Source organism: Panthera onca, chromosome X (assembly GCF_046562875.1).
Source record: "Panthera onca isolate mPanOnc1 chromosome X, mPanOnc1 haplotype 2, whole genome shotgun sequence".
Taxonomy (NCBI): domain Eukaryota; kingdom Metazoa; phylum Chordata; class Mammalia; order Carnivora; family Felidae; genus Panthera; species Panthera onca.
In genome coordinates this window covers 842,271-857,571 of record NC_138357.1, presented here as the reverse complement: position 1 = coordinate 857,571, position 15,301 = coordinate 842,271, and the positions used below count along the sequence as shown (strand labels likewise).

The following is a 15,301-nucleotide window of genomic DNA, read 5'->3' as shown; positions in this document are numbered from 1 at the left end:
TTCCAAGGTGCTGTACATGCTGTACATGCGCTGATGGTTCTGTATCCCTGGGCTAGGAACCGAAGAAGGGCAGCAAAAGCAGCTCAGCTTACTATCACCCCACTGTGACCCTCCTGGGGAATCTGTGCCACCCCTCTCTACAGCTCTGAGCTCAGCAGTATAGAAGGTCCCCACAGCAGAAACGCTAAAGTTTCAATGAGTGAAAAATTGGGGGGCCACCTGGGGCTACTCATACCAAAGGGGCAACAGGCCAGAAGAGGAGTCGTGGGGGCATGATTACAAGGCGGGAAGCAGGGGTAGGGTACTGTCACACGCCAGGCAGAAATGTGCCCCTTCCCAAGGGCGGCCACCCTGCCTGAGAGGCAAGGTGCAGGCCCCTGGGACCTGGAGAAGCTGCCGCACAATACCAGTGAGGACGCGCCAGGTGAGCGGGTGGGGACGGTGACGAAGACAGACAGGAACTGGTTCCAGGTTCCAGGAGCCACCGCCGGGCCTGTGGTCACGCCCCGCACAAGCTGAACCAGAAATCCCCTTTCCCAAAGCAGCCCGAAGGCCCTTCCCAGGGCAGGCCACGCCCCCTTCCCAAAGCAGCCCTCAGGCCCTTCCCAGGGCAGGCCACGCCCCCTTCCCAAAGCAGCCCCCAGGCCCTTCCCGGAACAGGCCACGCCCCCTTCCTGGGAGCCTCCCGGCTACTCCCAGGATAGCCGGTGCTTCATGATGGATCGGGAGGAGGCAGAAAAGTCTGGCCCCGTTGGCCCAAACGGGGCAACTCAGAACGGTGGCTCCGGCTCCAGAGCTCCCGGTAGGGTCGGCCTGCACTGCTGTCCAGCTTCTCCCCGTGCCCACCCCTGCTTCTTCCCTGTCCTTCCCTTCCCTTCCCCAGGACTGGTCCTGTGTAGGCGCACTCTAAATAAACTTCCTGCACGTTAATCTCTGTGGCACAGTGAGCTTCCAGGGAACCCAACCCCATGGTATTAACTCATATTTAAATGTGCTCTAATTTCATCCATCTCTAAAAGTTTTCATGGCACTAGCTTCGGTATAGACCTAGATGGTTTTTAGTCGTGTAATAACATTATCTGGTACCCATGTCATCAAGTGCACTCCTCTCTTCAGTCCATTTGTGCCATCTCCTGGCCACTTTGACACTTATGTCCTTCCACAGTCATCAATCAACTCGTCTCTAATTTGTTCCCTTTTCGCTTTTTCCAAATTGTCTCCTTGGTTCTGTAGGGTCTATTCCACCCAGTTTCTCCATTTCAAGAGATAGGTATTTTTACATCCTTAGCATAGTGCTTCCACTTTAATATTTCTGACTAAAATGAAAATTTAAGACACAGAAAATGTTTACTAGATGAACAACTTGGAAGAACAAAGAGGGAACAGGATCAAGAGCACACAGAAAACACTTTTTTCTCCCTCTAAGGAAAGAGGCAAAAATCAGAGGCTAAAGAGATAAGTTTGTGGGACAGAGAAACAGAAGGCCTAGACCCTATTCCAAAGGAACACGGTCCACAGTAGGGACACTATTCAAAGGGACACACCAGACATTCCTAAGAGCACTCGCACCATCCATGTATGTGATTCAGTTCTGAGATGAGTGTCCACGGGACCATGTATAGCTCTCCAGGCTAAGACCTTTTCTATCAGAGTGAATAGTTTCCACTGAAGCAGAAACACGTGATGTATGTGCCTGTCTCAATTTCGGGGTAATCTGCACAATAAGTGACAAAATGTTCCAGGGTTCATGGGTTTTACTCCTTCCTAACTTCTGTGGGATTTTGTTTGTGCATTTCCCTTGGGATTTCATATATAAATCTTGCCAAATATATTTGGCAACAATGTCCTTCACATGAACTGTTCTTTCACATTTTATCTAAAACTAATCGGAAAACCTATTATATTCCCTGACCTTTGCTTAGAAGTTGAGCAGCTGCAGGAACAGATAATATAAAACTGAATTTCCCCAGATGTTTATTTCAAAATTTGGCAGAGCTTGTCAGGATGTGTCCAGAGTCAGTTTATCCTGTTAATCGGTATCAAAATAATCTAGACTATAAAATAGTATCATCAAAATAAAAATTCTATTCACTTTTTCCTGGTAAAAATACATGTGACTGCCTACACAACAAAAGAAGGCTAGATAACAAGTACACCATTTTCTCCATTCAATTAAACTTTATACTATTATTCACTATGCCTCAGACTGCATGCTAGATGGAAGATACAATACAAAGTACAATGTATTGGGGCACCTGGGTGGCTCAGTCAGTTAAACATCTAGCTCTAGATTTCAGCTCAGATCATGATCTCGTGGTTCGGGGGTTCAAGTCCCGTGTTGGGCTCTGTGCTGACAACAGTCAGCCTGCTTGGGATTCTCTCTCTCTGCCCCTCCCTGCACTTGCACTCCCTCAAAGTACAAATTTCTTAATAATTTTTAACAATGCCAACATTAATGGATAAGTGGCTAATTGTTCAGTTACATATCAGGCCTCTACTTTAGGGTCCTTAACACTTCACAACTGCAAGCCATATAAACTATAGAAAGTACTTGAATCCATTCCTCACATCACACACAAAAATTAACTCAGTGTATTAAAGGCCTAAATGTAAGAGCTAATATTATAAAACTCTTGGGAGCAAATATGGGTATAATTCTGTGTGACCTCACATTTGGCAATAGTTTCTTAGATATGGCATCAAAAGCACAAACAACCAAAGGGAAAAAAAAACAGACGAATTGGACGTCATCAAAATGAAAAACTTTGTGCTGGGAGAAAATATTCAAAACAGGTACATCTGAAAATGTATCCAGAATATACACAAAATCCTTAAAACTACAAAATAACAAGACATACAATGCAATTTTAAAATATGCCAGTGGCACCAGGATGACTCAGTCGGTTGAGCGTCCAACTCCTGATTTCAGCTTAGGCCACGATCTCATGGTCGTTACATCAAGCCCTGCATTAGGCTGTGTGCTAAGCATGCAGCCTGCCTGGGATTCTCTCAATCTCTCTCTCTCTCTCTCTCTCTCTCTCTCTCTCTTTCTGCCCTTCTCCCCAGCTCACATGGTCTCTCTCTTTCTCTAAAATAAAAACTAAAATGAAACAGGCCAAAGATCTGAACAGACATTTCATCAAAGAAAACATAGGAACAGCCAATCACACACGCAAAGATGCTCAGAATCTTTAGTTGTCAGAGAAATGCAACATCAAGTGTTATCCAGGATGTGTCGCAACTGGCACTCTCATGTGTTGTTGGGTGGGAGCAGGAAATCTGTTGGCCGTGTTTTACACTTAAACATGCATTTGCCATGTGATCCAGCAATCTCGTTCCTGGATATTTAACCAAGATAAATGAGAACACATGTCCACACAAAAGCTTGTACAGGAATGCTCATAGCTGGTTTATTTATTAGCCCCCAAATTGGAAATAATCCAAAGGTCCATGTGGCAGTGAATGGATATAAAAATCGTGATATATTCCCATAACAATGGAGCAGTAAGCAGCAATACAAAGACTAAAACTACTTCGTGCAGTAATCTGGATGAACATCCAAATCATGATGGTAAAGATAAAAGGCCAGACACTGAAGAGTGCATACTATATAATTCTAATGATGTAAAAAAATTAAAAAGTAAAAAACGAATCCAGAAAGCAGCTTGCGGGCAAGGGCCAGATCAGGGCGGGGAGACCCACTGAAAAGTTGCAGAACGATTGACATAAATGTTCTATCTGTTGATTAAGGTGGTAATTACATAACTTGTATGCGCTTGTCAAAACTTATCAAACTGTACATTTAAAATCTGTATGTTTCATCGTATGTAAATTATACCTGGGGTAGGCAAAATTTTGTTTCCCTTAACCTTTGCTCTTTGGTGTTATGCCCATGAATATGTTACATGGCAAAAGAAATATTGCAGGTGGAATTGAGGTTGCTAATCAGCCGATCCTGTGAGGGGGACATTATCTTGAAATATCTGGATGGATCCAATATAATCATGAAAATTCTTAAATGTGGAAGAGGAAGGCAGAAAATGTCAGAGAGATATGGTGGAAGTCAGACAGATTTAAAGCATGAGAGAGACTTGGAACTTCAGAGAAGGGACTAAATTACAAATGAGTCTGGAAGTGGATTCTCCTCCAGTAACAAGGGCAGCCTTGTCCACAACTTAATTTTGGTCTTGCAAAAGATGTGGTATACACACACACACACACACACACACACACACACACACTGTAGTATTACTCGGCAATCAAAAAGAATGAAATCTTGTCATTTACAACTATGTGGATGGAACTATAGGGTATTATGCTAAGTGAAATTAGTCAGAGAAAGACAAATATCATATGACTTCACTCATATGAGAAATTTAAGAGACAAAACAGATGAACATAAGGGAAGGGAAGCAAAAATCATATAAAAACAGTGAGGGGGACAAAACATAAGAAACTCTTAAATACAGAGAATAAACAGAGGGTTGCTGGAGGGGTTATGGGCTAAATGGGTAAGGGGCATTAAGGAAACTACTCCCGAGATCATTGTTGCACTATATGCTAACTAACCTGGATGTAAATTAAAAATTAATTAATTAATTTAAAGAGTTTTGGTCTTGTGTGACCCTGAGCAGAGTGGCTAGTAGAGTCCACCTGGCTTCTGACCAACTAAAACTATGAGATAATAAATGGGTGTTGTTGCAAGCTGTGAACTTTGAGTAACTTGTTATACAGCAATAACAAACTATTATGATACTCAAAGTTGATCCAAATACTAAAAAATAACTTCACAAGCAGATAAAAAATGTAATTAAAAATGATGCTCCTAAATGAAGTTGGTTATTTCAAAAAACTAATAAACTTGATAAGTCTCTAGCCAGACTTATCAAAAAGAAAAAAAGGACCCAAATAAATAAAATCACAAATGAGAGAGGAGAAATGACAACCAACACCACAGAGATACAATTACAAGAGAATCTTTTGGAAAATGGTATGTCAACAAATTGGACAACTTGAAAGAAATGGACAAATTCCTAGAAACCTATAAACTACCAAAATAAAAACAGGAAGAAATAAAAAACTTGAACAGACAATAACCAGCAAAGAAATTGAATCAGTAATCAAAAATCTCCCAACAAACAAAAGTCCAGGGCCAGATGGCTTCACAGGTGAATTCTACCAAATATTTAAAGAAGAGTTAATACCTATTCTCTAACTATTCCAAAAAATAGAAAAGGAAAGAAAACATCTAAATTCATTCTATGAGGCCAGCATTGCCCTGATCCCCAAACCAGATAAATCCCCCACTAAAAAAGAGAATGACAAGCCAGTATCCCCAGTATCCTTGATGAACATGGATGCAAAAAATCTCAATAAAATACTAGCAAACCAAATCCAACAATATATTAAAAGAATCATTTACAACACTCAAGTGGGATTTATTTCTGGGTGGCAAGGGTGGTTCAATATTTGCAAATCAATCAATGTGATACATCACATTAATAAAAGAAAGGATAAGAACCATGTATATGATCTTCTCAACAGACACAGAAAAAGCACTTGACAAAGTACAACATCCATTCATGATGAAAATCTTCAGTGAAGGAGGTTTAGAGGGAACATACCTCAACATTTTAAAGGCCATATATGAAAAACCCACAGCTAATGTTATCCTAAATGGGGAAAACCTGAGAGCCTTTCCTCTGTGGTCAGGAACACAACAGGGATGTCCACCCTCATCACTGTTATTCAACATAGTACTAGAAGTCCTGGCCTCAGCAATCAGACAACAAGAAATAAAAGGCATCCAAATCAGCAAGGAAGAAGTCAACCTTTCACTATTTGCAAATGACATGATACTCTATATAGAAAACCCCGAAAGACTCCTCCAAATAACTGCTAGACCTGACATACAAGTTCAGTAAAATCGCAGGGTACAAAATCAACATACAGAAACGTGGTGCATTTCTATAGACCAATAATAAAGCAGCAGAAAGAGAAATTAAGGAATAAATCCCTTTTACCACTGCACCAAGAATAAGAAGATAACTGGGAATAAACCTAACCAAAGAACTGAAAGGCTTGTACTCTGAAAACAATAAAACACTGATGAACAAAATTGAAGGCATCACAAAGAAATGGAAAGACATTCCTTGATCATGGACTGGAAGAACAAATATTGTTAAAATGTCTGTACTACCCAAAGCAATTTACACATTTAATGCCATCTCTATTAAAATACCAATAGCAGAGGCACCTGGGTGGCTCAATTGGCTGAGCATCCGACTTCTGCTCTGGTCATAATCTTGTGGTTTGTGAGTTTGAGCCCCACATCAAGCTCTTTGCTTGACATCGCGGAGCCTGCTTGTATTCTCTGTCCCCCTTCTCTCTGCTCCTCCCCAACTTGTTCTCTTTCTTCTCAAAAAAAAAAAAAAAAAAAAAAAACAACACTATAAAATGCCAATAGCATTTTTCACAGAGCTAGTACTAACCTAAAATTTGCATGGAATCACAAAAGACCCCAAATAGACAAAGCGACCTTGAAAAAGAAGATCAAAGCTGCAGACATCACAATTCTGGACTTCAAGTTATATCACAAAGCTGTAGTGATCAAAACAGTATGGTACTCACACAAAAACAAACACATAGATAAATGGAACACAACAGAGAACCCAGAAATGAACCCACAACTATATAGTCAATTAATCTTTGACAAAGCAGGAAAGAGTATCCAATGGGAAAAAAGACAGTCTCTTTAACAAATGGTTCCGGGAAAACTGGACAGCGACATGCAGAAGAATGAACCTGGACCACTTTCTTACACCAGACACAAAAATAAATTCAACGTTTTTTTTATTTTTTATTTTATTTATTTATTTATTTTTTTGGGACAGAGAGAGACAGAGCATGAACGGGGGAGGGGCAGAGAGAGAGAGAGACACAGAATCGGAAACAGGCTCCAGGCTCCGAGCCATCAGCCCAGAGCCTGACGTGGGGCTCGAACTCATGGACTGCGAGATCGTGACCTGGCTGAAGTCGGACGCTTAACCGACTGCGCCACCCAGGCGCCCCAACACAAAAATAAATTCAAAATGGATGGAAGATCTCATTGTGAGACAGGAAACCATCACAATCCTAGAGAACTCAGGTAGTAACCTCTTTGACATTGGCCATAGCAACTTCTTACTAGATACCTCTCTGGAGGCAAGGGAAGTAAAAGCAAAAATAAACTACTGGGACTATGTGAAAATAAAACGCTTCTGTATACTGAAGGGAATAATCAATAAAACTAAAAGGCAATCTATGGAATGGAAGAAGATATTTGCAAATGACATATCTGATAAAGGGTTAGTATCCAAAATATATAAAGAATTCATCAAACTCAACACCCAAAAATGAATCATCTATTTAAAAAATGGGCAGAGGACATGAATAGACATTTCTCCAAAGAAGACATCCAGATGGTGAACAGACGCATGAAAAGATGCTCAACATCACTCATCATCAGGGAAATACAAATCAAAACTACAATGGGATATCCCCTCTATCAGAATGGGTAAAATCAACAACACAAGAAACAACAAGTATTGGTGAGGATGTGGAGAAAGGGGAACCCTCTCGCTTTGTTGGTGGGAATGCAAACTTGTGCCTCCACTGTGGAAAGCAGTACAGAAGTTCCTCAAAAAGTTAAAAATGGAACTACCTTATGATCCATGAACCACCCTACCAGGTGTTCACTTAAAGGATACAAGCGTACTAATTCAAAGGGATACATGCGCCTCTATGTTTATAGCAGCATTATGTACAATAGCCAAATTATGGAAAGAGCCCAAGTGTCCATTGACTGAGGACAGGATAAAGAAAATGTGGCATATATAAACAGTGGAATATTACTAGGCCGTAAAAAGAATGAAATCTTGCCATGTGCAATGACATGGATGGAGCTAGATAGAGTATAATGCAAAGCAAATCAGTCAATTAGAGAAAGACAAATACCATACGATTTCACTCATATGTGGAATTTAAGAAACAAAACAGATTGGCAAACAGAAAAAGACAAACCAAGAAACAAACTCTTAACTATAGAGAACAGATGGGTGGTTAGCAGAGGAGAGGTGGAAGGGGGGTGAAACTGGTGATGGGTACTAAGGAGGGTACTTGTGATGAGCACTGGGTGTTGTAAGGAAGTGTTGAATCACTCTATGGTACACACAAAACCAATATTACACTGTATGTTAACTAACTGGAATTTAAATAGAAACTTTAAAAAAAAAAAAAAAAAGAAAAAAAATCATGCTCCTAAATGAAACCAAAGAGGATATTGCAAGCTATTAAAACAATGAAAACTTTGTAACATAACCTGTGGGATATGGAAAACTCGTTCTCAGAGAAAAATATATAGTTTTAAATGCCTTCACTATTAAAAGCAAAAGACAAAAAATATGTTACTTTTCCTAAGATATTAGAAAAAGTACAGCACAATAAGCCAAAAGAAACAAAGAGATCGGTCATAAAGACAAAATCTAAAAACCAGTCAAACACTAAAAAATAACTGGGAAGAACAAAGAAACATAGAGGCTCATCTTCGAAAAGACCATCACCAACAACAAAATAGACAAATCCCTTGCAAACCTGTTTATGGAAAAAAGATAAACAGCAGAGATATAGGAATTTAAGAAAAATAAAGGGCCCATAACTACAGATAAGGTGGCGTAAAAGAATCCTGAGAGAACGCTCTATGCAATACAGTGGCAACAGAACTGAAAAAATAAAGGAAGTGATTACCTGGGGAGATATAAAATTATTAAATCTGACTACAAAAAAAGTTGAAACTTGATTTGACTAATTATTACAGAAGAGCCTCAAGAGATGATTAAAGATATTGCAAATGTCACTTGGACCAAAGAAAAAGATGGAGCACTTACCAGTTCATCTGATAAAGCCAATACAATTTTAATCACAAAACCTAAGAATAGTAAACAATAAAGCTATAATCAGAGTCACAGGATAAAGGCAGACAGTGTTTACCTCTGCTGCCCTCTGCTCTGTCGGCTGCCCTATAGAAGGGTGCTATAAAGGCACACAGTATTTAAAGAAATATTAGCTCATAGAACCCAGCGATAATCAAGTTATATGAACATTAGATTGTAGTCCAAGAATGTAAGGGTATTCAGTGTCAGAAAATCTATGAACATAATCCATTTATCAATCAACATATTAAGAAATAAAATTTAGATGATGCTAGATGCTGAAGTCACTTCTAATAAAAGTTTTATGGCAAATTGGAATAGAAGTAACGACCATTTATCCAAAACAAACAGCAAATGTTATTCCAAACAGCAAAACATTAAGACTATTTCAAGTAAAATCATGGAGTGGTGCTTTCATTACTAATATTTAACATTTTCTTATATTTTCTAATAAATTGAAGAAGAAGATAAAAAAAGAATTGTCTATAAACATTGGAATAGAGCTATAATCTGTCTCATTTTGCTCATTTCACATAAGATTCAGTATTGTAGTGTAAAATTACTAGCATTAATAAGAGAATTCTCTAAGGTACCTAGATTCAGTGTGAATATAAACAGATAGAAAGGTGACTTTTTATATGCCCTTCTGGTCCCAGGATTATGGCCAAAGGGATATCAGTGTCACCAGGAATAATTTGGAGGTTGCCAAGGACTTATTTTAAAGTGTTTTCAAGTCTGACCGAGAACGCTGACATTTGGGGAAAGGAAAAAAACAAAAAACAAAAAACAGATAGCTTTTCTCTATTCTGATTCTAAACATCAAGAAATAGAAATAGGAGAAAAAATTTTTATTAACAATAGCAAAATGTATATAAAATGCATAGAGATAACTGTAATGATAAATTGCTCCTGTTTATTATATTCATAAAATTAATGTAGAAGTTTAATAAAATTCCAATTAAAATCACAACAGGACTTTTCACAACAGGACTTCTTTTTAATTGGAAATATTTTTAACATTTTTACATAGAGGAATAAAATGCATAATAAAATGCTAAGAAAGGTTAAAAAAAAAAAAAAAAGAGCAGCAAGGACTGAGTCCACTTGCCAGGTATTAAAGATTAGGCATTTTATTCTTCCATTGTAATCAAATCAGTATGGTATTGGCATAGCAAGATCAAAGTTAGTTCAATGCATCCAGAAATAGATACTAGTATATTTGAGAATTTTTAAAAAATGTTTTAATGTTTATATCTGAAGGAGAGAGATACAGAGCATGAGTGGGAAGGGACAGAGAGAGAGGGAGACACAGAATCCAAAGCAGGCTCCAGACCCTGCGCTGTCTCCACAGAGCCCAACATGGGGCTAGAACTCACAAACCATGAGATCATGACCTGAGCCAATGTTGGGCACCCAACTGACTGAGTCACCCAGGTGCCCTGTATATATGAGAAATTTATATGATGAATGTGTTTATTCGAATCAGCAGTAAAAGATGTATTATTTGATAAATGGTGCCACTGCAATAGGGCTACTGATCTGGATGGATATAAAACTAGACAGATCCCACTTCTATACCATATGCAAATATAAATATCAGATGAATTGACACCAGAAATGTAGAAAGCAAAACAATAAAAATCTTGCAAGAAGATCTGGGAGAATACACATACAACCTTGATGAGCAGAAAACGGTTTTAGCCAACACCGGCCACTCTGAAGATACGAAAGAAAAGGTAGATACACTTGAGCATAAATTTTTAAAAATTTTATTAAAAGTTATAAACAAACTCAGTAGACAATAGGTCTTGGGGGAAATTGCTCTGTGCACTAGTATATTAATGCAATATAATAAAGGGTTAATACTTGTGATAATAAAAGAGCTTTTGTAATTAAAAAAAAAAATAAAAGAGCCCAAAGAAAAATGGGCAAAACATAGAATAGTCAAATCTCAAAATATAAATGCAAGAGCCAACAGGCACTTGAAAAGATGTTCAACCTAAGAAATAAAAGGAATGCAATTAAAGTAATGACACAGGATCATTATACCCCGATTGACAAAAAATTAAAAAAAATAACACTTAATGATGTGAAAGCTGGGAGATGGTCACTTGCATACACTGATAGTAGAAATGTTTGAAGAGTTCTGGCCTTTCTGGAAGTTAAAAACAAATAGAAAATATTCCCTTCATTCCAGTAATATATTCCTCTTGAGAATGAGTCCCAGAGGAATAAAACCACCGTATGTAATGATATAGGAGATAATGACCAAAAAATGGAAATAATATGGAACCTTATGTGGTCATTAAAAAGAATGAACTGAAGCTATGCCAATTGACTTAGACAGAATTATACTAGGTGTTAATGAGAGAGTGAAGTGTGTGTAATATCCCATTTTTGTAAAACAAACAATGACCAACAAAACCTTTATTTGCATATATATGTGTATATGTGTGTGCACGAGTCTATATTATCATCCTAGGGTTATCTGGTTGGGGACAGGCAAGAAGGGGGCTAATGTAGAAGGAGGGTCGGGAGCCAGACAGTAAGGACAAAAAAGACTATAAAGTACGTATGACATCACAGTTAATATTTACATTGCCATTATAGATGTATTGGGGTTAAATCTGTATGATCACCTTTAAAGAAAACAAAACAAAATGTAAAATAAATGATTTCAGCACTCAACTCAATAAGCAATAAATCAGCGAAATGAACCAAAGGAAATTAGGAAGAAGGAATGAATTCGTGAAAGTAAAAGTAGAAATTGATAGAACCAAAAGATTGTTCCTGACAAGATCAATACAATTGAGAAACTTTCTGGAAATATTATTTTTAAGAGAAGGAAAGAGGAAATACACAATATAAGAATGAGAAAGGAAATAGAACTACAGACACAGAACAGTTGAACAACATCACAAGACTATTATGTGACTTGATACCAATACATTATCAAATCTAGGGATGACAGATTCCTTTCTAGGAAAATATATACAACCAAATTCGACTGAAGAAGACGCAGAGAAATCCGAATAAATCAATGATCACAGATAACATCGAAAAAATTATTTAATACTAGTCTCCCCAAATGCACTGCAACCCAAAAAGATGAAGAGCTTCTGAACTCATGGCTAATCCTTAAACCAAAACCGGGCAAAGATATCAAAACCACACCACACCCACACAGAAGTACAGACTAAAGTTGTGGGTAATATTGATGGGATCTCATGGCTCTGCTTCTCTGGATGGAAACTTGGGGGTAGGCTGCGGGAAGTTTTGTTCTCTCTCAGGCTCCTTGCCTCCTTGTTCTCCCTCTACTCTGCGGTCTGGTTTCCAGAGTGGCGGCATGTGACAAAGAGAAGCAATGGACAAAACAGAGCAACATGTCAACAAATAGTTCAGATCTGTGACAACGATTGGCAATTAGCATTTGTGATATCACATATAACCAGCATCACAGCTACCCTAACCTGATGTCTGCACCTTCTTCCAACCAATCACATTCTCACAGTCCTGACTGGACCCTGTAGAACATGCCATTACCTTGTGTCCACGTGCAGCTCACTGAGCAGTTCACTTTGCATATAGTCCCAGGACAGTTCCACTGCGCCCAGGTAGTATTTTCTTGTGGCACTGAAGCTGAATGGCAAAAGGCACAGAAAGAAGCAGGTGGAGAGTTCTATTTGCATGGCTCGTATTGCTAGAAAATGTTCACTGAAGAAGCGAAAGAATACTTTTCCTCTAAAATATCTTCAGCTCCCGGGAGAAAAAAGGTAAATTTTCTATGATTTAGAGAAAAGTTCCAAAATTTTTGCTGTGAATTTGAGGGAACTTTACCTGCTGGATATTACAGCAGCATTAGCAGTAAGCAGTAACAGATAAGATTGCTTCCTTTGTGGCAGTGGGAAGCAGCCACAGGAAGAACCGAATAGGAAAAGGGAGGCTGAGCTAAATCTTAACCCATTCACTTCTGAGAGTGGTAGGGACACAAGAATGCTGCTTTAGCAGAACCTTTAAGGAAAGGAAGAGAGGGACGGAGATGTCAAGGTGAAGAGGAGCTTTAATGTGTATTCATATTCCTAGCCTAGTCCAGCCTTCTTCCTTAGCAGCAGCAGCAGCAGCAGCAAGAGGTCTGGATGTTGTTGGAGATTCTGGACTCCACTTGCACAAACAAGAGTAACCAGTATTCTAATAGTCTCCCTGTTTCTGCCCTTACCCCTCGAATAGCCACCACCAAGTGAGTTTTTAAAACTATAAAGCAGGGGTGCCTGGGTGGCTCAGTCAGTTAAGCTTCTGACCCTTGATTTCGGCTCAGGTCATGATCTCAGGGTTCATGAGTTCAAACCCCACGTGGGGCTCTGTGCTGACAATGTGGAGCCTGCTTGGGATTCTCTTTCTCTCACTCTCTCTCTCTCTCAAAAATAAAGAAATAAACATCAAAAAAACACAAAAAAATAAAACTATAAACCAGATCATGTCACTCCTTTGCTCAGAACCCTCCACTGGCTTCTGACTTCACTCAGAGTAAAATCCCACATCTTTACCATGGTCTAGAGTATCTCCCATGATCTGCATGGCCCTTTCCTCCAGACGTCTTGTGGCCTCATGTCACTATGGCTACTAGCCTTCTTGCTCTTCCTTAAAATATGAAGCACTCTCTTGCACCTAGACCTTAGCACTTGCTATTTTCTCTACCTAAAACACCTTTCCCCCACACCTCTACACATTTCCACTTCCATATCTCCTTCAAGTCTTGGCTCACATCTCGCCTTCTCAATGAGCTTAAACATGGCCCACCACATTTATGTTGTAAGTTGTCTACCCCCACCGGCACTACTGATAACGCTCCTGGCTTCAGTTCTGTAGATAGCACTCATAACCACCCAGCATTCATGTATTTTTTTTAATCCTGCATTGTAGTTACCTGATGCTTAAGTTGGTTTGCATTGAGGTATGGGATATATCTCCTTACATGAAAAGGTAGCGGTGCTGAGCTTAAGCAGAGGCCCTACTCAGGTTAATGTTTATCTGGGGGGACGGGGGAGGGCCTCAAAGTATAGAAAATAACAGGAAGAAACTTCACCAGCGTTGCTACAAGAAATGTTATCACTGAGAGCCCAGTTCCGCACAGGTACGAATGTACCTGGGAGCAACTGGTAGGGTACTGTCCAACTTGGAAAGAAGTAGGAAGAAGCCCCTTTGGTAAACATTTGCTGAGACCTTCTACTAGGCACCAGGATGCAGACATAATAGCTGGCATGTACTATATGCCAGATACTGATCTAAGTTACTTTACTTTAATGCGGTCTGCTATTCTTGTCTTCATTTTACAGGTGATGAAACTGAAGCACAGAGAGGTTAGGCAAATTGGCCAAGGTCACAGAGGTTGCAAGTGGTAGCATTCCAACCCATGTAATCCAGTTCCAGAAGTCATGCTCCAAACTCCTATGCTACACTTCCATGCACTGGGTACACAGCTTTGAAAAATATAAACAACTGATAGAAGCAATACGTATGATACATGAGTACCTCACACCGTACGTTAGAAGGTGAACTAAGAGCCGTGCACAAAAGGAAAGTAAGCAGGGGAAGGGAAAAGAGGGGTGTACCAGGTTGCAAATTTTAAATGGGCACGGTCATGGAAAGTGTCACCGAGATTACATTTCGGCAAAGGGAGTTTGGCTTCCGCACTGAGAGCAATAGGGAGCCGGGCTAGGGTTCTGAATGGAGGAAGGCTGTGATCAGAATTACCTTTTAGACTGATCTTTCCGTCCGCGGTGGAGAGGACAGACTTCAGGGGGATAAAGAGTAGGAGCAGGTCGACCTGTCAACTGCGGGCAAGAAATGATTGTGACTTGGGCTAAGACGGTAGCGGTGGAGTGTGAGAAATGGCCGGATTCACTGTGAAGGGCTATTGATGGGGGCTGCCGCCGAAGTGGATTTGTGGCGCTGAGAGAGGAGTTCAGAATTAACACCGGTCTTCGGTACGTGGAAGCGGCCACTAACTAGGACGGAGTGAGAGCGACAGGAGTAGCTACGGGGCGAGGAGACTCGCCCTGGCACAAGCTCCAAGGGCTCCACGGGCCCTGCAGGCAGGGAAGCTCTTCTTTCCAAGCGCTTCTCACTCAGTAAAATCGCAACGGTTTTTTTTTAATGTCTTTCTGCGCTGGAACGGAGTCGGGCAGAGAGCAAGCGCCGATAAATATCTGCTCGACATTTCCATGAACTAACACCACGAGCCAGTGTTATTTTTAATAATGTAATGGGTAAAACAGTCCTTACTAAGGAAGGGCCGGGTCGCGGGCGCTTCCCGGGAATCTGCTAGGTGGGCA

The 15,301-nt window shown here is 39.9% G+C and overlaps 1 protein-coding gene across 3 annotated transcripts in view; it reads right to left on the bottom strand.

Annotated features, from left to right (window-relative positions):
- The window catches only part of F8 (coagulation factor VIII), a 121,595-nt gene extending 106,318 nt beyond the window's left edge, over window positions 1-15,277 (bottom strand). The window contains exons 1-2 of one of the 3 annotated variants that reach the window (XM_081794390.1): window positions 14,721-15,277; window positions 12,513-12,608 (exon numbers count right to left, since the gene is read on the bottom strand). In XM_081794390.1, the coding sequence (XP_081650516.1) occupies window positions 12,513-12,553 (41 nt within the window). In that variant the 5' untranslated portion in view covers window positions 12,554-12,608; window positions 14,721-15,277. Of the gene's footprint in view, window positions 1-12,512; window positions 12,864-14,720 lie in introns of those variants that run through there. The other 2 variants (XM_081794391.1, XM_081794389.1) reach the window with 2 other exon arrangements.
- Window positions 15,278-15,301: the final 24 nt, after the last annotated feature.